This window comes from Mugil cephalus, chromosome 19 (genome assembly GCF_022458985.1).
Source record: "Mugil cephalus isolate CIBA_MC_2020 chromosome 19, CIBA_Mcephalus_1.1, whole genome shotgun sequence".
Taxonomy (NCBI): domain Eukaryota; kingdom Metazoa; phylum Chordata; class Actinopteri; order Mugiliformes; family Mugilidae; genus Mugil; species Mugil cephalus.
This window is the reverse complement of record NC_061788.1, coordinates 5,217,781-5,245,295: the sequence shown is the minus strand read 5'-3', so window position 1 is coordinate 5,245,295 and position 27,515 is coordinate 5,217,781. Positions and strand designations below refer to the sequence as shown.

Sequence of the window (27,515 nt, the reverse complement as noted above, 5' to 3'; positions counted from 1 at the left end):
TAGTTAACTATTTTGTGGTTTATATTGGCTGGGACATTACCATAAGTTCGTTTCCTCAACGTCTAAAGCCCTGTTCGCACGAGATTAGTGCTTTCACTTTCTCAAGACTTTCGTTTGATTTGCAGCTTTTTTTTCTGCCTCTTGAATTATGAAAGATGTTATACAAATCAAAGATGGGCAGATCTTAGGGTGCGCTATGTGGCTGAGCATTGAATCAAGCATTAATGTGTTAAAGGTGGGGCTGATTTCAATGCTGCCAGGCCGTTCGTAATATCTTCCCCGGGATCAATAGCCTCATCCCATCATGTTTTATTTTTTGAAAAATATATTTTTTATTATCCATTTGAATTTGCAAAGTAACTAAAGCTGTCAAAGTGTAAAAAGTCTTCTGACATGTGGTGGTGTGAAGCAGAAAGTAGCAGAGACATAACTAGTAAATTTGAGTAAAACATAAAGTCAGATCTAAAGACTGCGCGTAACGGTGCGCAGTGAGGGTTACATCTTTCAAAGGTGCAAAATAATGCTCTGGCATCCACTTAGCACGTTTGCCTCGATGAATATGCGTTCTCACACAGTTTTGCGTGTACTAGGAAGAGAAAATTGAAATATATTAATTCGGCACACGGAAAGAGATTAATCAAACCTGAAAGCGATGTTAAATTGCGTCTATATCTGACCATCTCAAAAGGACGTGCAAACGGTTTGTCCCATGCATAACTGCATGGCTAACATGGCCGCTGTTATTGTAGCAACGAGGAATTCACGCACCTTCATTCTGCAACTAAACATTACCCCATTTTATCCAGTAAATATCCAAACAGTTCAGATGTATCCAATAAATAATTTGCGTGATTCATGTCACACTTATATACGTCATGCACAGTTGGCTTCACTTCTGCTAATGTGGCCTTGTGATTGGCTCAGCAGGGACAGGGGCGGGTCCTTCTGTGTACAGGACGTTTAGATTGAGGGTGGCGCTCTGTGTGAAACGGTGTGCTGTTGAGACAGCTCCTGTATCGCTGAATGAGTGAAGTGCTGACTGTAAGATAACGTCTTCTGCCTCCATTTATCCCTTTAAATTTAAATTTGTGGGGGAAAATTGCAGGAAAAATATAAAAAATAGATATATCTAATCGACCAAAGATTTTGCGACCTCTCTGCAGCACCTGTGCTTTAGTTGATCGAGTTTGTTAAATCCTTTGTTACCCCAGATACAGTATTTTCAATCAATAGCTGTGAAATACAGTATGGAGCTAGAAGAGGAGTGTTCTTCCCCATGTTTCATTCATATACATACTGTGTGTAACGGATGACCTCCCCTTCACCACCATCCTCAATCAAACTATGTACAGTATATGTACAGTATATGAGGCACCATATCTACTTTACTGACCATCTGTTACTGCATTGCATTTTTATTTATTTATGTAGTTCCAACAACAATACTAGTTGCCTCGAGATGCTTCACAGCCCGCCGAGCTCGAAACCCCCTGAGTAAGCAAGCGAGGTGACGGTGGCAAGAAAAACTGCCTTTCAACAGGAGGCAACCACGAGCAGAACCCGCTCATATGAGGGGGAGGGAAGGGGTGGGGGCGCACATCTGCTGGAGGTTGTCCGGGTGGAAGGAGAACGAAAAGGAGAGTGAACATAAAAAATGTGGAGAGGAGAGACGTAAGGAGATTGATCCGCACATCAATTTATTCATGTGCACCTAGTTAAAGCATACGCATAGTATCTATACATAATGCAAACTTGACATAGCACCTAGAGCTGTACATAAACACAAGATTGGCAGGAAAAGAATAAGCAATTAAGGTGCTAACTATAGTAACGCTGTATATGTGTACAGTGTGCTTTTAATAAAACTCGCAAGACATGTGGAAGATTACATGGTTTGTCAGTATTCGTCCTTCCCAAAATGCAAACTTGGCCACTGTCGACATCCTTTCCGACTCCATTTCTTGCTGTTTCCCGTTCGCCTCAACTGTCGCATGGTCAACGTTACAACTGCAGACCCTGTGTAAACTCGACTGCCTGCGGGCCACAAAAATCAGGACATGAAGTACCCCGGCCACAGCAGACAGAACCTTTCCAGTTATAGCTCCGACCAAAGGCACAGCCAACCCCGTGATTGATGAAATACTCACAGTGCATCCCGTGCCACAGCATGCCCATTATGTTTATTCAAGTGAACATTTAATATAATTTTAATGGATCAGGTAACTCACTGCGATTTGGAACCTTTTCTGTAAGGCAGTGATAAGTACTGATGGAACAACAGCTATAATAACTACATGCATCACGGTGAGACGAAGGGACTGAAAAAAAAAATGAAATGCTTAAAAAATGCACTGTAAAATGCTTGTCCCATTAACACCAATATAGGTTACAGCAAAATCTGATCATGTATCATAAAGGTAGTTAATTTTACTGCTCCTTCTCTAGGAACCATTAGAATCCTCTGAGTAGAAATGTAAGCCTACTCAATGATGAAGCTGCTTTCAAAATGTTTTTAGAAGTTTGGTAAGATTTGTGTAAAAGTCCTAGAATGTTCAGCCATAACACAGACTGTATATAAATATGGACAACGCGTCGCCACTTCCTTCCTCCACTGGCAGACCTCATGATATTTTCTCAGGGGGTACATCTTGTTTGGAGGCGGACTCTGCACAGTACGCTCCCAGAGTCCAGCCTCTATATCTATATCTTCAGTTTCAGGACATGAGAACAAGATTCAAGAACAAGATTAAAGATGTGAAATTTTATACATATACACCATAATTAATTTGAACTTTAAATTATATTAATTAAGGAGTAATTTTGAACACCAAACCCGGGTATAGAGGCAAAAAAGAATACTTGACAGCAGGGGCGTCACTAGGTTTTTAAGGACAGGGGAGGCTTAGTCCCCAGGAAATGCACTGGATTTTGTGATCATATATAATTATTTATATAGTTAATTATTTAAACTCATATTCTGGCCACTTTACATTGAATTTCTCAGAATTTTTTTGTAAAATAAAAATAAAAAAACACCAAATTATTTAGTAGGGGGAGGGGGGTGGCTTCAGCCCCCCTAAAATAGGCCTAATGACGCCAATGTCTATATCAATCATAGCCCACAAAGAAACATGGGTTTCTCTACATAGACCACATTGTTCGTCTTACTATTGCAGGAATAAGTAGACGTCTCAATAAATCAGTGCTTCTCAAACTTTTTGCGGTCGCACCCCACTGCAGTAACCCCGGATCTCCATAGGATGCCTCTGCAGTGCGTCAATAGAGCAAATCGAATCGCTCAGGCATGAAGTCCATCATTGGAAAACGTGGTGCATCGAGAAAGAAGGTGCATTTAATTGAATATTTCCTGCCCGCCGTGTCTCCGTTCCCCACCAGTGGGGCACGCCCCACACTTTGAAAAGCGCTGCAATAAATGAATATGATATGCCTTGCTATGCTCACTGAGTAGCTAGGCTAACGTAACATTACATTCTATTAAAGTACAACGACTCACTATAGAGACTGTAATTATGTGGGAATGATAAATCTGCCAAGACAAAGCCAATGGCATGTACCGTACTTTACATTCAGCAATTACTTTGAGAGGTATAGCCTGTAGTATGATGGCGACCATATGGTAATATAATGCAAGAGCATATTCCCCGTCTTGAAGTTTGTACCAGTAACCCACAGCAGTGAAACTTTATTTCTTCTGAATCGAAGTATCCTTTTGTGAAAGACATTTTTCTTTTTCTTTTTTCATGAAATTGTAATTGTAAAACCATTACACTTGTCCGGCATACCCCAATGGAATAGGTGTTGGCACTGCGCTTATTCAAAGACAATTAGTTCAGAATAAAGACAGGAAGCAGAGCTAGACCGACTTTGTCCCAAGGTAAAATAATTAAAAGACATATTGAACCACAAGACCTATCAATGTTTCATCTAACTCTTGATAAGAAAGAGAATAAGCATATTTCCTAAAACCTTTTTAGGAAGTCACCCAGGGTAAAGTAAAAAGAGTTATTACGCGTCCCTGTATTAAAGCTGAAAACATATTAAAGATTAAAACCAGTTTAAAATGACCTCTCCCGGATTTGTTCATATTACTGCAGACTTGGTCATTACACATTTTTTAGATTTCTTTGAAGGTGTTACAGTGTTGCGCACTCTTGTGGTGATGTAAACGTCGATCTACTCCCGCATCGACTGTTTGTTCAAAAAACAAAAATCACCACTTATCCTTGATGGCTGAGGAGAGTGTTGATCAGGTGCGACTGTCTCTCTATAATTCTTCACTATTATATATATATATATAGTATGTTCATCATGACTCCTCTCATGCTGCTTTATCACTGCTGGTTTTCTATTCTCTCGCCTAGTCCGACATCTCATTCATCCAGTAAATTAAATGTAAAAATGAGAAATCATTGTGCCTGCGGGGATGGTGGTCCCTCTCTGCAATGTGTTCTGCAACAATACGAAGAAATTATTCATATAAAGGGCAGAGGACAATAAGATTGCGGTTTGTAATATCTCACGAGCAGGTGGGATGAGGTAGCGGCCTTCGTTACCATCCGAAAAATCATGCTAATGTATAATAGGACTGGGGGGCCCAAAAAAAATAGCATCAGAATAGTCATTAATATTGATAATTCATCACTAATGACACTATGTTTGGTGTGTTTCAGTAGGCGTGTATCAATGTGTACCTTTATTCAAAGAGTTGCACCACTTCAGGACTGAATCATAGACAATTCCAACGATGATTTGTTACGGCTGGAAAACACGATTCAATATTGAATTTCCAATGCACACACGTCCAACACATAAATGTTCAATCTATGGATCTCTTCCTGCACACATTGGTTGTTACATTGTGTTTACCCTTAATTCCCGCGTGAATAATGCCAAACGAAATGATTTTGCAAATAGCTACAGATGTGGATTCTATCACAGACACAGGAGGAAAAAGTGCAGACAACCTGCTGCCGTCTGAGCCGAGGTTGGAGGATATTAGGTAGCATGATTGCTCAAGAGGTGCTAGTGGTTCAAGAGTGTAGACTTTGGCTCTCTGAATAGCCGCGCAGTGGGGTGGTAAACACACCTCTCTCCAAATGGTGTAAAAGTATGTTCCAATTTTTGTGGAGAGCTCAGGAAATGCAACAAATCAAAAATAATGTACATTCTTTCCTCATCTTCTGATTCTCTTTGCGGTTGTCAAATTTCATAATTCCTTCAGAAATATCTCAGGCAACTTTCTGTGCTGGCAATAAATGAATGCTTTTGAGTAAAGCAGTTCTCTAGAACAACATGCCTTCAGTGGCTTTACTCTGTTTGAATTTCCACCTTCAATCCCGAAATGACGTAACACCTGACCTATGATATATCACCTAGATCAATGCAACTTAAAACAACACTGACGTTAGTCCGTGTCTTTCACTGCAACAGATAACCTGGTGAATGTTGAGAATTTTGCCTCTGTTCTTTATATAACCTTTTTTCACATTTTCACAACATCCTCTTCGTGTATTGGGTGTCATTTGTGTGCCATTTAGGGGGTTGTTAAGAAGTATTCACATCACAAGAGCAAACCCTAGCTTTGATGAAAAGACCCAGACCAATACTGGTGCATGCTTGATTATCAAAGAGTAACGCCACTAATGAGTCTGGAAACAACCTTGATATCACGATATCTTGTTTTTGTGTTTTATTTAGCTTTGATTTTCCAGTTTTGGCTTGGTACTGTTAATGCCATGCAGCAATAAGAATTTATTATGTCCTGTAAAAGGCTGTGTGCTGTTAAAACCACAGGAGATATAGAGGGGGAAAAAAGCGTGTCTTTTTTTTACTGTGTGTTCAGACTAATCTCTCTGAGACAAAGCCCTGAGGACCAATATGAGGGCAGCGTCCACACATATCTCGCCTTGATATGCAAATTAAAGAGTCCTTGGGAGCCCTCAGCAGGATTCTGAAGTGCTGCCAGACTGGCCTCTCAAGAGAAGTTAGTGTCACTGGCTTGTGGTCTTATCAAAGGCAATGGACCATTTGTTTTTTCTAACTGTGACAATGCAGGAGGTTTTCTGTGCTAAAGACATCCACTTAGAGTAGCGCAGCACACGAACGGGTGTTTCAAATTTGTTAGAATGGGGCCAAAATTATGCTTTTGCTTTGTTAGCTTAAGTCAATTAACTGGCACCTTTTTTTCCTTTTTTCTTTTTTTTTTTGTGCTGCATGCACATTTTGGGAATGCTGTTGGGGTGAATGGGCATACGAGGTGTGAGAGGTTGTTATGGAAAAGAAGGGTTGCATTCTGAGTCCCAAATACCCCATGAATATGAGACAAGAGTTATGGATGTAACTTGGGTTCTATGAATTCACTGTGAGTTCAAGCAAAGTTTCTGATGTTTTGGATAAAAAAGAAACTTGGCAAAGCCTAATCCAGGAAAGAAATCAATTGACAAGAAAAAAAGGGCAAAGTGTTATAAGTTGTGTACAGTGGTCAAAAAAAGTTTTTGGACACCCTTAGAATTTTTTTTAATATGTGGGTTTTCAACATTGTCGGTACCAAAGTCAACAACAAATGTGTTCAAAACTCAACAAAAATATAAATAAACCATCACATCATCAAATTTATATTTAATACTAATCTTGCCCCATTCTTCAAGTAATTACTACTTTTTAATTCTTCCAAATTCTTTGGTTTGCGCTTTGAAACGGACCGTTTGATAATCCACCGCAGATTTTCAATGGGGCTCATGTCCGGGGATTGAGCTGGCCACTCTAAGACCTGGACACTGTGCTCCTGCAGCCAAGTTCTACTGGACCTGGATGTGTGGCAAGGAGCATTATCTAGTTGAAACATCCAGTTTGGACCTTGACGGAACAGTGCATGTGCAGAAGGGAGCATGTGGGTTTGGAGAATGGCACAGTATTTGGCAGAGTTCAGTTTGGAGAATGGCACAGTATTTGGCAGAGTTCAGTTTGGAGAATGGCACAGTATTTGGCAGAGTTCAATGTGCCATCACAGACAGTGCGATGACCAACGCCAGCAGCGTCCCAGACCATGATAATGCCTCCGCCATTTTTGACAGAGATAATGCTTGCCCTGGACTTCTGCATACCCTCACATTAGCAGGAGGAAGATAAAGATGGAAGCTGGACTCATCTGACCACAGAATCTTCTTCTAAGATGATGCCAGGAGCTCTCATTGATCAGGAGCTTCTTGACAGCCTTGCAGGTCCTTAAGCCATGATCTAAAAGTTGACTGCATACAGTGTGGGTGGAACACTGGACACCAGTTTGGTTTGACCACTGCTGTTGGAGCTCCTGTGATGTCATTTGCTCTTTTTCTCTGCACATGCGGGTCAGGATGTGGTCATTTCTTGTGGTCCAATTCCTTGGATGCTGAGATCTTGGTTCGTCTGTATTTCTGCAGAGCGGATCCAACTGCATCTGCACTTCCTGGCGAACTGGCGGCAGCTGTACCCTTCCTGGCTGAGAATCTGTATCTTCAGGCGTGTTTCCTGCGTTAGGTTCCTTGTTTATGCCATTTTTCTTCTCTGAAGAACTTTCGAATGTACTGGCTTTTTTTATTGACACGCAACACAGCAACAGAAAAATGTGTCTTTTAATAAAAACCACGGTCTTCGTTAGTGGATGACTGGTACCAAAATGACCAACACTCAACATTTCTTATTTTGTTTGTGTGGAAGCAATCGATTTTAAGTTTTTAATGGTTGTTTTAGGGTTTGTTTAGTATTTTGTTCTGTGACTGTACTAAAAGAAATTGCACTTGAAGACCTAAGAGTGAATCTTATCGCAGTATTTCACAAATGCATGGGGTGTCCGAAAACTTTTCTCCACCACTGTAGCTTTTCCTCGTGTTGCCACGTGAACTGATTAAACATGACCCGAGGCACTAAGGCCAATTATGTCTCATCTTGCTCATGTTTGGACTGGCGATTGATTCATTTGATTCATTTATTTTTTTTTTTTTGCATCCAGTTTGGGAACTACTAGCTGCCTTTTCATATAAGCCACGCTTATAATAACCATAATAACCTAATTGATGTAGGTCTAACAAACATGTCGCCTCTGTGTTTTTTTGTAACTAAGAAAAGTATTTTGTATGCACTGCTGGTTACATTCATCCGCAAATTCTAAAGTGTATTCTTTTGGATTGAGACACCAAAGTTATGGAGGAGGTGGCTTCATTGTCTTTTGAGTGTGCCTTCGTACTTGGATGAAGCCTCCACAGTAGCAGTGACTCACAAGCTGTGTGGTCCCCAGGACAAGATTGAGTGAAAACAGCATGTTGAAGAGGTATCTGTGGGTGGCAGACCAATAAATGTGGTCTAGATGGCCAAACGTGCGCTATAGAAAGCAGTGTCGGGGTCTTTGTGTTAAACCTGCCGAAAAACAGCTTTAAGTGGTTTGTTCTGTCTCGGCTGCCTTCCCTATGCACTCATGCGTGCGCAGCCTGTTGCCTGTTGTCGTTAAACTATTCAGCTCCGGTTGTTTCTCACTCCTCTTCATAAATGTTGCATGAAGATTTTAACATGCTAATGATGATGATGTGTTTTAATGGTCTTTTTATTCATGAAACGCTGTTAACCGAGACAATATGGCACAAACATCAAAGGGAAAAAAACAGGAGCTTTGACTGACTAAACATTAACAAATGTAATCTTGAACGTGCACGCTCAGATTGCAGCAGGATGACGGAGTTGTTTTTGATGTAACTTCTCCCTGGCATAACATCATATATTACGCCACATTTCACAAAATGGATTTGTTCCACTAGCAGAGGCTCAGGCTGCTGTTGACAGTGTTGCCACCTGGCTATCTGCTAGCCTGACCAGCAGTGGCTGGCACAATAAAGATAGAGCGGACGGAAGGTGACAAGTAGCACAGGCTGGCCGCATTTTTGCCCACCGGTGCCAATCAGGGCCGAGTCATGCTGCAGGAACTTTCTATATCAGAGAGGGGACAGTTTTGTCAGATTCTGTTGCACCGTGGGATTGCTGATGTGATAACAAGGGACTTGCCATTCGTCAAAAAAAAAAAAAAAAAAAGAATGGTACGCTCAGATATCTCCACCTGTTTTCCCTAATAAAATTCCACTCTGTCAGAACTATTCCAGGATGGATGTCTTAAAATGAAATTATTATAATTTTTTTTTTTCATCACCAGTTCCTTTTTGGTTCAAACGGCTTTTTAACTTCTTTTGAACTCATTGTTTGAGTTGTTCACTCACCGACTCAGCAGGCAGCTGTCATCAATTACAGCTGAAATGTTACAGATAAAAAAATGTAATTACATTCCTTTACTAATGATTCAACAGAATAAGTGATTGGTTACATTCGTTTAACACTCTGCACAGTTCCATCAAAGGTGCCGCCGTGCTAATGTACGTTGGATTTCACACACGCATGTCTCATTTTCTGCATCTAACACTTGTTGGAACTTAAATAAAACTGTTGTGGTTAATTAGCAGTTATGAAACACTGAGAGAAGAACATTCGAGCCAAGTGTCTGGTGACTGCACATGGAAATAAGGAAGTCCTATGAACTATTAAGGCGTGGGCTCACAAGCTACTCTAAACCAGCTAGTTCATACCATCCTCAATCAGCTGTAAAACAACTAAACTTTCTGTAGCTCCATTTTATTCATGGCAGTGCTCCTCCATCCGCATTATACACGTCATTATACATTGACGTCACTGCCGCCCGAGGCCACGCCCCCTTGAGTGGCAAAAACATGGTGACATGTAGCAGTAAATACAGCCAGACCGGGGAAAAATGTGCATTATCAGATCAAATTAAGGACAACTGGACTCGACAATGATCCATACGAACTAGTGTGGATTTGGAAAAGTGAGTTAGCCTCAGTTTCAGTTAGCTTAAGTCAGTTTTAGGTCATTTCAGCTATGATAAATGTAACTAAATAAAAGATGCTAATGCTAAGAGCTTTACTGAGAAGTAACGTTAGCCATACAACACTGCAACGTCCAACCGGACGTTAAAAGGACGACGAGGAGTGATCACAAATATTCTGTTTATTGTTTTATTGTTATTTATTAACTGTCGGTCTTAAATACGCCAAAACAAAAGCACCGATAAACTGATGTCCTCCAGAACGTAACTTAAGTAGTGACTTAATGCATGACTTCCTCCAAAAAAACAAAATAAACAACAACAACAACAAAAAAACAGCATAAATTATTATTACCTGACACTTAATGTGAACCACAACACCACACAACAACAGGTTTCTGTGCCTGGATTCCAGTTGTTTCTTAGTAATGCAGCGATCCATTTACGTCTCTTTTCTTTGTGAACAGGTGATATCTGTAAAAAAAAAAAAAAAAAAAAATATCTCCGACTGCTTTTCAGATCTGTTGGTTCAGTCAATCGCACACCAGCTCTTTCCCATTTTTTTAAAAAAAAATAATACTTTTTTTAAAATTTAGATGCTATTAAAACCTATGGTTCAAACTAATGCTGCTGTTCAACTGTCACCTTTTTTACCACTCAGTGATCGTAACCATGGAGACTTCGTTTGCCGTGACGTCAATTGTTATGTCTCTATTTCTAGTATGTGTACATAATCAAACATTTTTCGGCTTATACTTTTTTATTAAAGTTAATTAATAAATTATTCTTTATTATTTATAAAATTATTATTATCTTACATACTTACATCTGACGTAAGTATGTATGTAAAAACGTACATCTGAGCCACTGTGACTGTAACTATTTCTCTTGTGGGTCAATACAGCCGGCCTAAATCTAATCGGCTAAAATTGTTGAATGAGACAGTTTTGCAAACACCAGTTGCACATTTCCAACGCGACGAAGAGTTTAATTATCACAGATGTTCTTTTAAAGGTCTTTTAAAAGTTTTGCCCACATTCATTGGTGTTGGAGCAACTGGTGAAGTTCGGCGAATGCTGCCGAGGCTTCCTATTAAAAGGAAAGAGTAATCATATGGTTATTTCCAGCATAACTGAGAGCTTGATTCATAATAAAATGGGCAATTTCACCTAAGTCTCCCCTCAGGGTACTGGTAAACTAAGGAGGGATTTGATGTGAGGGGTATGAGAGCTGTGGTGGTGTGTTATCAGCTGAGTAATTTGCTCTTGTATAAACATGAATTACTGTTATCTAAGTGCCCCCTGACAGCCGATTGGCTCCTCATTAGGCCTGTGTGAAATGAGATTAGCAACGAGCCTCTAAATTATGATCCAATCCCAGAACACATAATCTCTCACATGTGTACCGTCTCCGTGTCTCTCCCCTTCATCTATTTATGTCGTCTCTTTTTTTTTTCTTTTCTTTTTTTTTTTTTTTAAATCTCCTCTGTCTGCTTCTTCTCCCCCTCACTTGACCTCTTGCCTTTCCTCTTATCCCTTCCCCTCCCTTCCCCTCCCCTCCCCTCCCCTCCCCTCCCTCGCTCCCAGGGTGCAACTGCAATGGGAGAGCGGACGAGTGTGTGTTTGACATGGAGCAGTACCGGAGCACCGGCAGCGGGGGGCGCTGCGTGAGCTGCAGAGACAACACCGACGGGGCCCATTGTGAGAGGTGCAGAGGGAGCCACTACCGCAAATCTGCAGAGGAGCCATGCCTGCCCTGCAACTGCAATATCAATGGTATACTGCAAATCCAAAGCCCTTAATTGTTTTGATAATAACTTAAAGCCTAATTATAATCCATGCCAATATCATTACTCGCTACTTTTGTTTTCTCTTGCATGAGAAAATTTAATTATGCTTAAATTGGAATCGTGCACCGGCACAATGAGGCGCCGTACGCGAGGTTTAGCTGCAGACGGGGAAACGTCGGACTAACTTTTTACAAATCGTACGGCCGATGTTTTTAAAACATTAATAACGCTGCATTAATATTTACTGTAACCCATCAACTTCTCAGCAGCCAAACCTTGCCTGAGAGTAGAATCTTTTCTAATTCATAATTTATCCTATCTTGTTCATTCCGTGTCTCGCCCGTCTCGTCAGATTTATCATCGCCCTAACGTTTCCCCATGATCGTTGCAGAAATCCATGCTTTTTTCACTCGGCCCGGATTGATCCCGACGACCCGCTGAACAATGAGGAGGCTCGGCGCTCATTAGGCAAAGTCTGATTTCAGGTGGAGGGACGTGAAAGTGTTCGGGCTCCTGTAATTCCTCCGTCACCGTGGATGAAAAAATTTAAAAAAAAGGGAGAATCGGAGCGAGAAATGAACGGAAACATCGGCCTACTCTTTCCTCTGCATATATATAGTGTGAGGTGGTCGACCAGGGCTGTTGAGGTCCATTATATTGATCAAAGGTTATAGCAGACTCCATCCGATTCGCTTTTCTTTCTGCCCCAGCTGTTTTTTTCTCCTCCATTAACTAAACCTGGACTGTATCAGCTGCATTGCTGTTGCTGCTGCTGCTTCTGCTGCAAGGTTATATCCAGCTCTTCCATGGTTATCTCTGGGGTTAGCGAACAAGAATTCAATAACAGGTGTTCTGTTATTCCCATCATGGCAAATTATTAATAACATATTGATCCATCTCACATAAGCAACGCAGAAATTGTCATGAAGGCTTTTTTTCCTTTCTCCCTGCGTGGGTACCCTTCATATTCTCTTTATTTTTTATTTATCCGTTTATTTTTGTTCCCTCCCAGGCTCGGTGAGTCTGCAGTGCGATGGAGATGGAAGGTGTGCGTGTCGAGCCGGCGTGACCGGGGACAAGTGCGACACGTGTCGGCCTGGCTTCCACTCGCTCGGCCCTGGCGGCTGCAGGTGAGCAACGCACGCGGGCCGTAAACGCAGACGGCGCACGCGTATTGACGTGCAAATCGCACAAGAACGCCGACGGGAAACGCGAGAACTGATGTGATGCCAGTGCACGTTTACAAGATAGAGGGGCTGACGACAAATAAAGGATTAAAGAATGTTAGGTCAGCTAAATCGCATCGAGACTTAAAGAATAAATCTTTCCTGTTTTGCGGTTATGCCACCTAATTCAACTCTAAGCCTGAATTTATCAAACAACAAAGCAGCAACAACTGTGCATCAGGGAGTACTAGGATGTGCCAAATCCGGTGTCAAATGGCTTACAACGAGCAACAAGCGAGCCACCCAAAGGGCTGTGGGGTTTTTTTTTCACATGGAAACAGGAACAGCAATTCAATTAAGAATTTCCAAGTCAGACCTGGTTATTTTTCATGTCACTTTCTTCTCTACGTTAAGCCCTCATATTATTATATCATTATATTATTATTATTAGTATTATAAGAAGGGTTTTGAAAAAATATCAATATGGCACTGTATCGCTATACTTTTTCTACAATATCGATTTTAAAAGGAAAAAGTCACTTGTTACTGTCATCTGATATACACATATACAACTTTTTAAAATTTCTCAGTGAACTATGTAGAATATTGCAATATATCGCGATATCATAATATTGCAATAATGTATCGTATCGTGACTCAAGTATCGTGATGCGTATCGTATCGTGAAGTCCTTGCCATTACCCACCCGTAATAAGTTTATTGAATTGGGACAATGCACATTAATCAACAGTGATCATCAAGTCAAACTTCTATAGCACCTTGCATACATTAAAAAAAAATGCAAATCATACCCCAGACCCTCATTCAAGCACACACCCCCCGACATACAACATACTACACACAATCCCCCACAAAGATAAAATACAGAGGGACCAAGTGAGGAGACACCATTCATTAGGAGCTGTCCACACCGAGAGGTGTCCACGGCTACGGCCACGGAGACAACTCTGACCCAGACAGACAGGGGTCCACACCATGGCCATAAAGCCCCGGATCAGGACCCCCAACCATCCAGGCCAGGACGGTACCCCCGTAGCCAGGCCAGACATAACTCCCCAGAGTGGAGGGCTCTGTCTGGTTTGTCCAGGTTTTAAAGCAGTTTTATGTGCAAACATTTCACAACATGCATATAGACTTCAGCTGTTACTTATTCATTTTTTTGCCTCTATCCTTTGGCGTCAAAAGCTGTCTGGGAATAAAATATTATCCTTGTAAATATTCCAATTTAAACTTCACACCAACGAATCAATAGTTCCATGCGTTACCTTGAACCAGCTATTAATTCCATATATAACTTGTAGTCTATTGAATTCTTTATGAACTACATGCCAGAAATGAGTTAATTTGCATTTAGCCAAGGAAGAATTCGATATGTTGGTCGAGCCGCTCAGTCAGTATGATCATTTGCATGCATGACAAAGTCCAATTCATTTCTCTTCATCAGTATCTACATGAACGTGTTCCACCTTTATCTGCATTGTTTAGCTTTCATTTATCAACATTCCTAATTTACGAGTGGATCATATGACTAACTGTAAAGCACATAGCATGTTCGTGGTAACAAACCCACAGAGCATTATTACTGGACCTGATTGTCTTTCAGCTCAAAATGCTTGTTTCGGTTTCATAGTCCACAGGTTTGTTATTCCTCTCGGGTCTAGCTCCTTTCATGGGGTTCCTACTCAGTCACAGCAGGCAGCTTTATCCAGCGCAAAACCTCTGATAAACCCATCGCACACTGAATACCCAGCACCAAACAAGCGGAGTTACAGGCGAGCCTCTGCACATAGTGGGACATTTAGCAGTTAAATAAACTTATTTCCCCGGAGACTTTCTGGAAAATAAAACGGTCCGAGAGCAGAGCGGGCTTGTAGCGTTGCCGGAAACAAGACAAGAATGTCAATGTTGCCTGTCTGGTGTATATGTAAATATTAGATATGTCCCGAGCCTTTCCAATCAATTTGCTGTAAGCCGCTTAGCTTAGCAAATCCGTTACTTCTCCCCTCGCTTTCTCATTAGCAAAGATCAGTGTGCGAAACATTCAAGAAGTGGCGTCTTATTTTGTCTGGCCCTGCTGATCGTCGTGTTCGCCGTGACAACCGTTGCCGGGGGACGGTCCTATTAGCTGATGGGGATCAGTTGCTTGGTGGGGGTCCAAAATAAAACACGACAACTACAACAGCATCTTTTCTCTAGCTGACTGCTTCACGTACTTCACTTCAAACACCTTTCTGCAGCTCATCAATAAATCAAGCTTTTAAGGCCTTTAATTCTTAAAGGCCCTTAAATTGTGAAGGTCTGTCAACGTAAAGGCAAATATAATCAGACTTACTTATTTATAATACACCGATCAGGCATAACATTATGAACGGCTTCCTATTATTATATAGGTCTCCCTTGTGCCTCTAAAACAGTTATGACTCATCAGAGAATGGACATGGACCTGAGTTGTTGTAAATCATTTTTGTGCCAGATTGCTATGGGGTCAGGCCTGGTCTGGTCTGGTCTGGTCTGGGTGGGTGCTACCTGTCTAAGTAGCAGCCACACGAATGAATGACAGGTCCAAAAAGTTTCCCGGCAGAACGAGATATAAAATTAAAATTGTATAAAGGCTGCTTCCACCTGATGCCCATAAATAAACATATCCAGCTAAATTAGCACATGACACTTGGGTCTTTGTGATTTGACAGTCAAATTCTACAGACTTGTCAGCCCTGCGTTATTTGCATCATGGAAACCAGATTAGACTATGGTTGTCGACCCGACTGCTGGATCCTCCTTGTTTTGCAGAAAGTAGGATAGTAGAAACGAAAGTAGTTGATGTGCATTTAGACATGCAAGAGTTTGTTTGTTAGGTAGGTCGATAGGTTAGCTGAGTTGTTTACTCTGTGTAATCATTTGCATGCATGATGAAGTCCAACTCAGAGAGTTTTCCTGTATCGGTATGGGTCTGTGGTTCATGTCTAAGTAAGATCCACATGAATTCCAGGTCCAAGATATTCACTGCAGAACACTGAACTGTCACAAGATGGTCGATTCATTCAGTTCTCCTGTCAGTGGTCATAATGATATGCCTGATCTGACTGGCTCCCCCCAAGTAGCCAGCTACTGCATGTTTAAGAATTAACTTTCACGGCCAATTTCTCTCTCTCTTTTTTTTTCTTCCCCCAACTAACCTTGTGCCCGAAACCCGTGCGAGAACAGCTGCGACCTCCCTTTCGCTTATTAAAGGATCCACCAAAACCAAAATCACATTAACAAACCACCAATCATAGTTCGAGGTATAACCTTGGACGCTGAAAGTATGGCAACCTCAAGAAACACGAGAAAAAAGCCACAAATTATTTCAGCGGAGAAATCTGCTTCTGCAACTTGAGAGCAACATATATTGAATAAATATTTTAGTGTTTACGCCCCGACGAGAAGCAACATCTTCGTACGGCGGAGTTTTCAGATTTCAAGGTGGTAGATGGAGACATGACAAGGCCCCCCGGACTTTAGATGGTGGTGGTGGTGGTGGTGCTGGACGATATGGGCTGATGGACGGACACTAGTGATGCACTGAAAGTGGTAGAAGTGCAGCGAATTTAAAGAACTCTGGGGCTGAGGAACGCGGGCAAAAGGCACATTGGACAGAAGTAGCGATGCTGAAATTGAGAGCGAAGTGTCAGTGGTACCTGACAGAAGTGATGGAGAGGGGTGGCCCAGAGTGGCCGTAGAGAAATGGAGACGGAACACGTGAATGGGTCTTGTTCCTTTCGTCACTGTCGTGATGTTACATTGCTGTTGTGTCACGCTCGCCAACCGATGTCATAAATTCCCCCCCTGTTGCAGAGGTCCCCGACTAACAGGGAAGGAATGATTGTTTGTAGGTCCCTTCAGATCTTCTTCTGTAGCTAGGAAACGGTCCAGCGAAACCCAGTCACATTTAGTTTTTTGTGCGGATTGACTCAGACATCTGTGGTCCTCTTCCTACTGTCAGCAGCTATTATTGATTATGAATAATCTGCTCTTATTTTATTCATTCGGCTCAATAATTTCAGACATTGATTGGAAAAAGATGCCACAATTTTCACTGACTGATGGCCGATTATTTTACCTCACACACGAACCCAAGCAGTGCATTCACTGGAATGCCATTCTCACTCCAACCCGGCTCTGATTTTGATCTTTTCGGTGTGCGAGACAAACGAGCTCGGCGGGTTAAATTGATTTTAAGATAGGCAGAGTGCGTTGCTTTCACTCCTAAGATGCGAAGAGACACTCGCACAGTCGGTCTGAGAGTTGTGTTTTTTTTTTTCTCCTCTTTTTTTCCGAGCCCTTTGTTGCAGCTCGAAGATGCTCTGCGACTCGCTGCATACATTTTGATGATGAAAAGTGCATTTCAACTTACCCTGACCTGAGTTCTGCTACTAAGTATGTGTGCATATGAGTCTGCATGTAAATGTATATGGAGCTGCACATGGCCGTGTGAGAGAAGTATGTTGTATATATATTCATAAGGAGCCAATCATAGCTCTCGCTGCCCCCCCCCACCCTCCTGCCTACCAAGGGCATGCTAAGTGGAGATGCTGTTGAATTGCATATCAATGCTTGTGTGTATTAATATTATCTCTACCACCTAACTGTAAATACTATGACAACAGACGGTGGACTGACTGTTAAACAGACGAATAGACAATCAGTTTTTGCTTTATGCATTTAATGCTGCTGATATTTATTTATGAACTATCAATCTCATGTATAATGTATATTAAGGAATGCTTGACTCATAGCGATGAGCCCACACAGGATTACCAGTCTTGCTAGTTTCTCCTCAGACCTTCTGCGCCTTTTTTTGCATCTTTCAGCTTTTTGTTTTCACGTAATAGCCCCCAACTCGCAGTGCTTGGGGTGCTTTTCATTGCCTGTTTGTAGTCCCACTGCTCAGTACCTACAAAACAATGAAACTTTAGCAGCTAAATAACGATGGGAGTTGGTTGAGACCAAACTCGAGCTCAAAGGAGATGAATCTCTCATTTTATTCTGTATTTACCATAAACTGGCAAAAACAGGAAAACATCAATTCTGTTTCCAAAAACAGTTGAGTAACCAAACGCGTTCCCAGAATACACGCATCAACGAACACACGCACACACCAGGACTGTATAAACTACACCCTGGATGTTTGTCGTCGGGTTGTTCCAAGAGTTTTGTCTAGTACACAAATAAAATACTGCTAAGGCTGTAAGGAAGGACAAGTCTTTGGCTTCCGTCTGTTTTCTTGGCTTCTGTGTGATTTCTAAATTAGAGTCAACAAGGTCGGTCTCGCAGACAACACCCTCTGCTCTACCACCACAAGTTACAAGGAAATGTTAGATTTTACACTGTTAGATTTGACACTGAGTGGCATTATGTTACACCCTGTTTCTCGAGCATCAAAACTTATCAAAAAAAAAACATGCATAAGTATTATATTGGCTACCTAAAATAACAGAAACCATCATTAAAAAATATATTTGACCTTTATTGTCTGTGTTTGAGTTTCACCTATCTACTAACATGTAGGAGGCGGAGCTTATATACTGCAGCCAGTCACCAGGGGGAGCTCTACTTGCTTTGGCTTCCCAACACTTAATATTATTATTTATTATTATTATTATTTTTACTATTTTTAAGTCCTTTGTTTGCAGTTTAGCTTCATAAATTTACTCTCCATCTTTGGAGACAACAGTGACGACACTGACTTCAATGAAAAAACACCGGCTTAGATGATGCCTTCACCAAAACTCAGAAATTCAATTTTCCAGATTTCAGATACACCATATCATAGCGTTCACGTTACTGGTATTTTGTCACCATTTGCTGAAAATTAAAATGCGTGCAGCAGCTGTTTTTTTTTATTCGTTTTATTTTTTTTTATATTTGAATCAGTAATTTCTGAATTTGACAAATCGTAGCTCATTTTCCCCCCAAGTTGTCTTGAATGCAGCTGGATCTCAACCAAGCTTTCCAAGACCCAGTGACTAGTGATGTTAGTCTGGAGAGGGAAAGCTCTGTTACTCTCATATCATAGATAGAGGAACTCAGTTGACTGCTCGGACCTGACAATATCCTGCATCAACATTGTTTTTTTTTGTTGTTTTTTTTTCTAAATGTTGATCTTTTGATATTTTTTCTTGCGGAGTTCTGGCACGGTGCGGGAATACTTTAAGCCCTGCATTTCATGCATGTCGGGAAACACGTGGGCATATGAAATTCCTTCTTCTGCCTCCAACACTCATCTACTCAGAGGTCTTTCCTCTATTGCAGTGATTACAGTAAAGGTAACTCCTCTTCCACCATTATTGACTCCAACCTCCAACATAAGCCACATGCTTGCAACGTCATAGGCCACTTTGGGCTTCACGTACATCTGTTGCAAAACCATGACCCAAGATTTGGGATGAAGGAGACCCTGCACTGCAAACCAGTCTCTATGAATAGCGTTGGATTTCTTCATTTACTATGTCAGATCAGATATACAAACTGCAGGTGTCCAATAATATGAAAGTCTGTTTACAAGTGCAGTTTAAAGATGATACTATCAAAATTCCATCAATGCGCACATCCCAGCATGCATGCGCACGCACTCACGCTGCTTTCTGTCATTCATGCAGCAAACGCAGGCTGTTGAGCTGAGGTGTGAATTACTCAGACCACTAGAGCAGAAACGAGGAGAGACGGCTTGCCTTGGGATAATTGAATTATTTGTAATGCCGCCTCATTAAAAATAGATTCTTTGTTAGAGTCTCAAACAAAAGTCATCAATCAATAAACACGACCAAACAGATTCTGACATAATCCGAGTCGCCGCTGACCCTCACCGACCCGCTCGCTTTTATCCGGGTTGTTTGCGCCGCTTCTACGTTTCCTGCGAAGGGGCTGGCGTGGGCCGATTTTTCTAATAAAAGCATTTGCGCTTTTTTTGAATGACACAATCACATCGACTGCTGGAGCTGTCAGAGAAAACCCAGGTTCATCAATCCGTGTTGTTGAAGTCTCCTTCAACATGACGCCCCGCTGTTTCCACAGCCCCAGTTGGGAAGCTGACCATCTGTGATGTTGAGGGTGGGGGGGGGGGGGGCAAACAAATAGAGAATACATAATGAGATCAGGGGAGTCGTTGCTTTTAAGATGACATTTTATGATGTAGTCTGTTTCATATGTTTTGTTTTGGCGTGCGAAATGTTAAAACGCTGTTCTTGAACCGCCCAGTTTGTCGTCCAGCCGTACACATCGACATTATTATTATTTAATACGTTAGCACAATGAACACATAGCAGGTAGTTTGGCTCGACTCACACTCTGATGCCGTTGAACAAACGGGAAGGACTAACTGGGCAGAGCAGGCTGAAATTTGGGGAGGAGGGCTTTTAATAGACGGGCGCTCAAACTGTAGGCCAGGGGTCTCAAACATGAAGACCCTGGGCCAAAACAAGCCCAAAACAAGGAGGTGGAAGATAAATTTGAAGAAGAGGGTAGAAGAATGAGAAGCACTTATTTTCCTGTTGTTCGTGAAATGTTTCCAATTCCAAAGCTAACCTTATTTAAGGCACATGTGAGCAGCATGACGTGGAATACAAGACGCTAGTCTTCAACAGAGGCACAATTTTAAATTTCTCACATTACCACTTGTGTCTCATCAGAGAATGGACATTGGTCTTCTGAGGGTGTCCTGTGGTGTCTGGCAACAGAATGTTGTTAGTGGGAGTCTTTGGGTCAGTGTTGCCAAATGGGAAATGACAAGTTATCGCACTAGAAGCGTAAAATTATCATATCCTGCCGACAATTGAACCTGATTTGACATCGCTCAGGACCTTGGTCTGCTACTGTTTTAGCCTGTGGCACCGTGAAATGAGTTTAACACCCCTGATCTGAACTTATCACAGGAGAATCCTAAAACAACAATATAATCCTGAAACTGAGCAAATGTGGCATTTTATATTGTGCCGAACGCACACTCGGTAGGTTTAAATTCTTCGCCTCCGCATCCACATCCTCTCTCGTCTGCAGGCCGTGTCAGTGCGACGCCGGTGGGAGTGTGGCTGATTGCTCCCCCCTGGACGGACGGTGCTACTGTAAGGCGAACGTGGAGGGCCAGAGCTGTGACAGGTGGGTTACAACCTTGCGGCTCACGTCACATATGTGCGCACATAACCTCGCGTTGCCGAGGCAACCGTTCACAGCCCCACACAAAAGCGAGACCTTAGTAACAATTCATCAGCTGATGTAAGGAACACTGGATTTTTTCAATATATATATGTACATATATAATGTATGTTTTAAAGAATAAAACATTTACAATATAATTTTAATAGTAATGGAAAATAATTCTAAGGTAAGCAGATTACACCAGCGTTCAGGGCAGAGAAGCTTTGAGAATAATTTGTTTAAAGATTACTATAAGCTTCCAGGCTATCATTTTGACAACGCGGACAGAGAACGTGGCCGCTGCAATATGTCAATAACCAAGTCCTTTGCTTCTGTGTGTGTCTATCCCGTTCCTCCAGGGTACAGGATCAAGCAGATAAAGTCACTGACATTAGCAGCACACACAGCCCCAGGTCTCCAACTATTGAATAATTCTGTGCTCCTTGTTTGTTGACTTTTTTTTTTTTTTTTTTTTGATTTCACGGCTTGTTGAACAAGCCCCTCTCCTGTGTAATGTGACTGGTGTAGTCGCTGATTTTTAGCGGTGTTCCTGTTCCACCCATATGCCTGGAAGTGTCTGCAGGTCAGAGCTCGGGCTCCTAGCAGCAGCAGCAGCAGCAGCAGCTCCGTCCTGTCCCATCCTCTTTCGCTAACGCATCCCGCAGCAATCAACACCTCAGCTGCTGAAGTGACAAACAACTTAGAGAGGAAGCAAGAATAACACTACAGCAAGGATGCGGCAAATGGCTGCAATCAGGCGTGTGCGCAGCATCAGAGTGTTAATAACTTTGACAATGTCTGCGTGTCCAGGTGCAAGCCAGGATTTTTCAACCTGCAACAGGAGAACCAAGCGGGCTGCCAACCGTGTTTCTGCTTCGGTCACTCGTTGGCCTGCTCCTCGTCCCATCACTATGCTGCTGTCAACATCACTTCTGACTTCTCTGAAGGTATTGTTTAAGGAAATGTTTTCCAGGCCAAGGACCCCAAAACTGAGAGAGAGAGATTAAGTAGGGACCCCCTACCTACTATACGTGTTCTATATTAAACATGGCCTAGTGCTATTTATAAATATACATTATTATTATCATTTTGCATTTAATATTAAGCTATCACTTAACTACAATATGTTGGATTCATGATGTTAATGTTTATTTAAAGAAATTAAAATTTGTGGGGAAAATTAAAAAATGTACAAAAAATGTCTAGTCAACCAATGATTTTGCGTCCCCTCCCTGCAGTACCTCAGCAGACCCCTAGAGGTCGCGTTTCCCCTGTTGAAGACCTGTGGTTTAAGACTCACTGCAGGGCTAGAATCAGTAAACTTAGCAACGTGTTACTTAGCAACACGTTACTCTAATCTGACTACTTTTTTCCAGTATCGAGTAAGCTAACGCGTTACTATTTCCAAACCAGTAATCAGATTAAAGTTACTTATCCAAGTTACTGTGCGTTATTATATTTCCCATTTTCTATTTTGCCCTCTCAATGTAACTAATAAAGTAACTTGCGATTTAACTTTGTTACTCTTAAAATCAAGTAATCAGTCAAGTAACCAAGTTACTTTTTAAAGGAGTAATCACTTATTGGATTACTTTTTCAAGGTTACCGTGGCAACACTGGCTACAATGAACAAGTTTACTTTGTTCTCTCTGACTTTCTGCTCTGACCTCATTTTCTTCTACTTTGTTTCTCTTGCGCATATCAAAGTTTATCGACTACGAGCTGTTTTACGCCGTCGTTTTGAGAATACTTTCACCGTGCGCTCCAGTCCAACGCCTGAAAAATCACGATCCGGACTCGCTCTTCTGCGGGTTGCGTTGCCCTAAACTTGACACACTGCAAATAAATAACGCGCTTCGCACAGAAAGAAAGGCCTGCGAAGAAATAAAAACACAGATATGTATAAACACATTCCCCCATTCTGACAAGAAATAGTCGACATAGCCAGACACCCCGCGGCCTCAAACAGAATACAGTACAGAAAACACAACCGGGAAGCTGAAGCGCCTTGAACTTGACCAGTTTTTTTCCATGCAACTTGTTCAGCAACACATTTTGTGTTGTTGTGTTGTCTGAACTGGTTTGCTTTTCTTTTTTTTTTCTTTCTTTCGCCCGTCATCTGTATTTTTCTGCATATTTCTGCATGTGATTGCGCTTTCCGCAGTATCGTTTCAGACAAACAAACAAACAAACAAAGCAACCAAATAAAAAATGAATCACAGATAATAATGCGCAATGCAAAATAATCCGGACATGTCCCCTGTGAGAAAACATTAATATTTATCTTATATATTCTGATCTTCTCCAATGGAGGGGAGAATAAATACGATTCATTTATTTATTTATCGTTTATTCACCTCTAGATCAGGATGGCTGGTTGGGAGAGTTCTTCGGAGGGCAGGAGTATCCCCTGCTGTGGAAGGAAGGTGAAGTTTACCTGCTGCCTCTCACGGAGGAAGACATTGGCTTCTACAAAGCTCCCGGTGAGTCTCAAAGCAAAATAATGGAGAACTGAACTCGTCCAAGGGGGTCAGAGTGTTACCTCAGGCTCAGTGGGTGCATTTACATTCCCTGGGAAAGATATTTAAGAATTGTTGACAGAAATGTTATTAGTTAATGAAGCCACCAGTTGTTGCTCCTCTGGTAAAATATGGAAATCGTGTTAGTGTTGGTTGCACATCTCTAATATCCGTAGCTTGTTCCTGTTGTCCCTTAGTGAGATTAATCAGGGTGTTTGGCAGCGGGTCGTGTGGCGGTTATTTTGACACCATTTCTTCCAGTCCGTTATCAGAACCATTAGGAGATAAGGGAATAAGCTGGCCCGGCTTCAGGACTTAGAGCCCCGTTTCTATCAGCCGCCCCGGCAGCAAAGGCCTGATGGAATTGGATGTCTTGGCCGCGCTGGAGACACAACAAAGTGAAAATTGGCTTGGTTTCTCCCCGTCACCGCTAAGTCGGTTCTGGGCGTCGACTGGCAGCCCCCTCCAGCCACCGTGCAGTCCGCCGCCGCCGCCGCGGCGGCAACCGCCGCCACCGCCGCCAGAAGCAAAAACAGGAGCAATCCCATTAACTCTGCATCCTGGAGGTTTAATGCCCAAAACGCGCGATCACAGAGAGCGGGCTCCGTTTCGGGAGGAATCTTTTTTTAGACCGGCGAGAAGCTCACAACTGAGTGGGGATGTGACAAAGCTCGGTGGCCAGGCATCATTTGTCGAGTGTCATTATAAATGCATTAGCGAGGCATGGAAGTTTGGCTGAGCGCGTGCCTCGGCGTGACGACTCCATAACGCTCGCACGCTCTGCTATAAATATGAATATATATATATATAAATATATACAGTAATTTTGCAATTATGAATGCTAATACTTCTTTCTTTTTAAAGTTTCTTTCTTGTTCACACAGTCTGCGGTGACGCCTCTGCAGGCCACAGCACAGATTAGTGGCCCAACTGGCCGAGAACAGCTTTGTGACAGACCTGCTTATCTACTTCTCGCAGCGCTTGTTTATGTTGTTTCTCCGCATTATAAATGCACACATCTATTTCCTTGCCATCCCCTTTAATGATCTAATTTTCTTTTTTTTTTTTTTTTTTTTTCATAGCGGTGCATGTGTACAGTCGCTTTAAAGATTAGACGAGTGCGGCAGCGGCTTCGGAAACAGGCTCTGGAATTCTCCCTCGCGCTCCCTGCCTGCTCTTTTTTTTTACTTTTAATTTGTATTTTGAGCTGAAATCCCTCCGCTGTGTTCTTCACCAAAGCGGGAGATAATTCTGAGTGACAACTCCACGTTGAACATCATACGAAGCGCTATTCCTGTGATTGCCGTGAACGTATTTGTCAGCGCGGTTTGCCTTGGGCTCGAGCTGTCACCCAGGGGACGGGATTCAATCATCTGCTGTTTTATTTAGAAGAGGAGGAGCAGTGATCTGCATAGCTCACCCAGCTCCAGAAACGTCAGCCGCCGCCGTCGCCGCCGCTGCTCGGGCCAAGGACAGAACGTCACAGATATTTTCTCAACAGCGTCTGACAAGTCATTGTCGGCCCGGGAGGGAGGATTCAGACAGTGGAGAAGAAATTCAGTCAACTTTGCTGAATTCCCCACGACAATCGGGCCGGTTGAGATGTCAGAGTTGCCCCTTCTTTTTCACCGCGTCGAAGACGTTTACTTTTTTGTAAACATCTCAAATTGTCCTCCCCTCTGTTTTCCTCTCGGCGCTGGACTGTCAAGTAATAAATGAATGTAGGTGGGCATTTGTGAATGTGTCCGCGCGCTCGAGGACGCTCTGAAGCGCTGCCACTTCTCCTCCTCCTGATCCCGGACATCTGCTTGACAGTTGACACGGGCCGAGTTCAAGTCCCCGCGGTGACTCAACAGACTGAACACTTGAGCGCAGCTGCCAGGAACTATCATGGACAAACATGAAGTACCTCCCTAAACAGTCGCTCCGACCTGCCTCCAACAACCGTGGTCGCCGCTCGAATCTGCTGGACAGCGACGGCGGCTCTCTTGGCTGAAGGGGACGTCGTCTAACATAAGTCCTCGCGGCCATCTGCTGAGAGGCGTGCGGTCCCGGCCGTTTTCATATCGGCAGCACGGCCTGTTAAGTCTGAAGCGGCTGGGAGGCTCGGAAGAGAGAGGATGAAGAAGAGGAAGAGGAAGCAAAAGAAGGGCTGAATTTTAATGATATAAACCTTGAGTAGAAGTAAAGAGAGCGGCATATGGCTGCTCTTGTGTTCAGTTGAGGAGTGAAAGAGCGAGAAAAGGGATCCATGAGAGCAGCCCCAGGCTACCTGTCACTCTGACTCAACTCAGCTAAGGGCCTCAAACAACCTGAGTGCTATACCTGCACCGCGTTTGAATGTAATTCAGGCTGGTGGCCTCGTCACTGGGAAAAAACACGCGAAGGAAAGAAAAAAAAAAGTACCTGTATCGAACCAAAATGAGAAAAACAAAAGAAAACAGAATAATGAGAATAGAAAAAGAGAGCGACTAAGTTGGAAAGTGAATGAGCGATTGATTCAAGGTTCAGTATGCTAAAGACATTCTAACTGGCAGTACTCGCAGGCTCCTGTCTTCTGCACACTGTTTAGTCTTGACACAATGAGTCTATTTATTTGTATTATTGCACTATTCATAGCTTTTTTTTTTTTATTGTAGCTGCAGTAAAATCTGTCCTCGAAGACGTCCTGTGTGATTCACAGCGCGGCCTTCCTGGGTCTACTCACATGTAGCGTACCTGTGATGGAGCCTGTGAAGGTTCTCAGTCACCCACGTCATGGTTTATCTAAAAATAAATGATAACAATAAAAAAAAAAAAAATGAGAAAAACACCTGGACTTGTAGAGTTTTTCTCAAAGAAAAACTCTTGGATAAACCTTCCATCAGATGCAAGTTGAAAGACATGGATTACAACAGCTCACCAGGAAGTAGACTTAGCCTTGGAGAGACTTTACTAATCCACAAGGGAAAATACTAGCTCACTTACACATAAGTGAAACAAATGGGATGAGTTTACGTTACAGAACCCTTTCCTTTCCTGGACTTGTCAACTTTAAAGCAACTGGCTCCGGTCATTTCCAAGATGGCCGCCTTATGGAGAGACTTGCCTGTAAGGACTTTGTAAGAGCAGAAAAAGAGGAAATCAGTGCTAACACCTGCCAATAAAATAATGAATAGAATCTCTCCTGCTCTTACACAACTTCTGCACCAGACAGATTTTATTCTTAGAATTGTATTTCATTTCTATTACATTTGATTTACACCCAAGACAAATCATCACTATTGACTGCGTGGGTGTAATTCATGTCTAGGGCGCCAGTCTGCATATGCATTTTGTGATGTATTTCACTTTAACGCTGCCTATGAATATGAATGAAACCTTCCTCCTTTCGTGTAATGAGGTTTCAGGTCACGTAAATTGTACCTGCAGGCAGTGCAGTTTAGTGTTGGACCTGTTTAAAAGTTTAGAGTTTGTCCATGCAGCCTTTGGCCTCAGACTGTCTGCACGATGGTCGATGTTAGAGCCTCAGTGGGACCTGTGTTTGTGCGCGGCGGCTGTGATTTAATTGAAATGGAGTTGATTTAATTTGGTTGGAGTGGAGTCCAAACCCTCTGATTGATTGGTTGCTCTTCCACTATACCCCCAAAAAGTTATACGGGCATCTATCAATCGTTGTGAAGGCGGCTTTATGTGTTTCTGGCAGGGTGTCAGCGGAAATGCATTCGGTGGACTTCAGATCATTTATGACAGACCCATAGAAACAAAACAAGAATCAGGTGGCACAGTCAGACACTCTGGTGTCTGTTGATGTATTTTTTCTGTTTTGACCAGAGACCAAATTGACATCCTAAAAAAATAATTTTGGAAGGACAATCAGTACTAAATCCAAAGTGATTCACTTAAAGATAATCAAAAACAAAAATCCTCATACCAGAGAAGCCCAGACAAGTTAATCCAAAGCAAAATTCACTCTTGATTATCTGCAC

At 42.3% G+C, this 27,515-nt stretch overlaps 1 protein-coding gene across 1 annotated transcript in view; it reads left to right on the top strand.

The window, feature by feature from the left end:
• lamc3 (laminin, gamma 3) overlaps positions 1 to 27,515 on the top strand; it is a 121,221-nt gene that overhangs the window by 38,372 nt on the left and 55,334 nt on the right. The window contains exons 5-9 of the mRNA XM_047570643.1: positions 11,467 to 11,655; positions 12,682 to 12,799; positions 20,891 to 20,989; positions 21,839 to 21,975; positions 23,392 to 23,511. Of these exons, the coding sequence (XP_047426599.1) occupies positions 11,467 to 11,655; positions 12,682 to 12,799; positions 20,891 to 20,989; positions 21,839 to 21,975; positions 23,392 to 23,511 (663 nt within the window). The remainder of the gene's footprint in view (positions 1 to 11,466; positions 11,656 to 12,681; positions 12,800 to 20,890; positions 20,990 to 21,838; positions 21,976 to 23,391; positions 23,512 to 27,515) is intronic.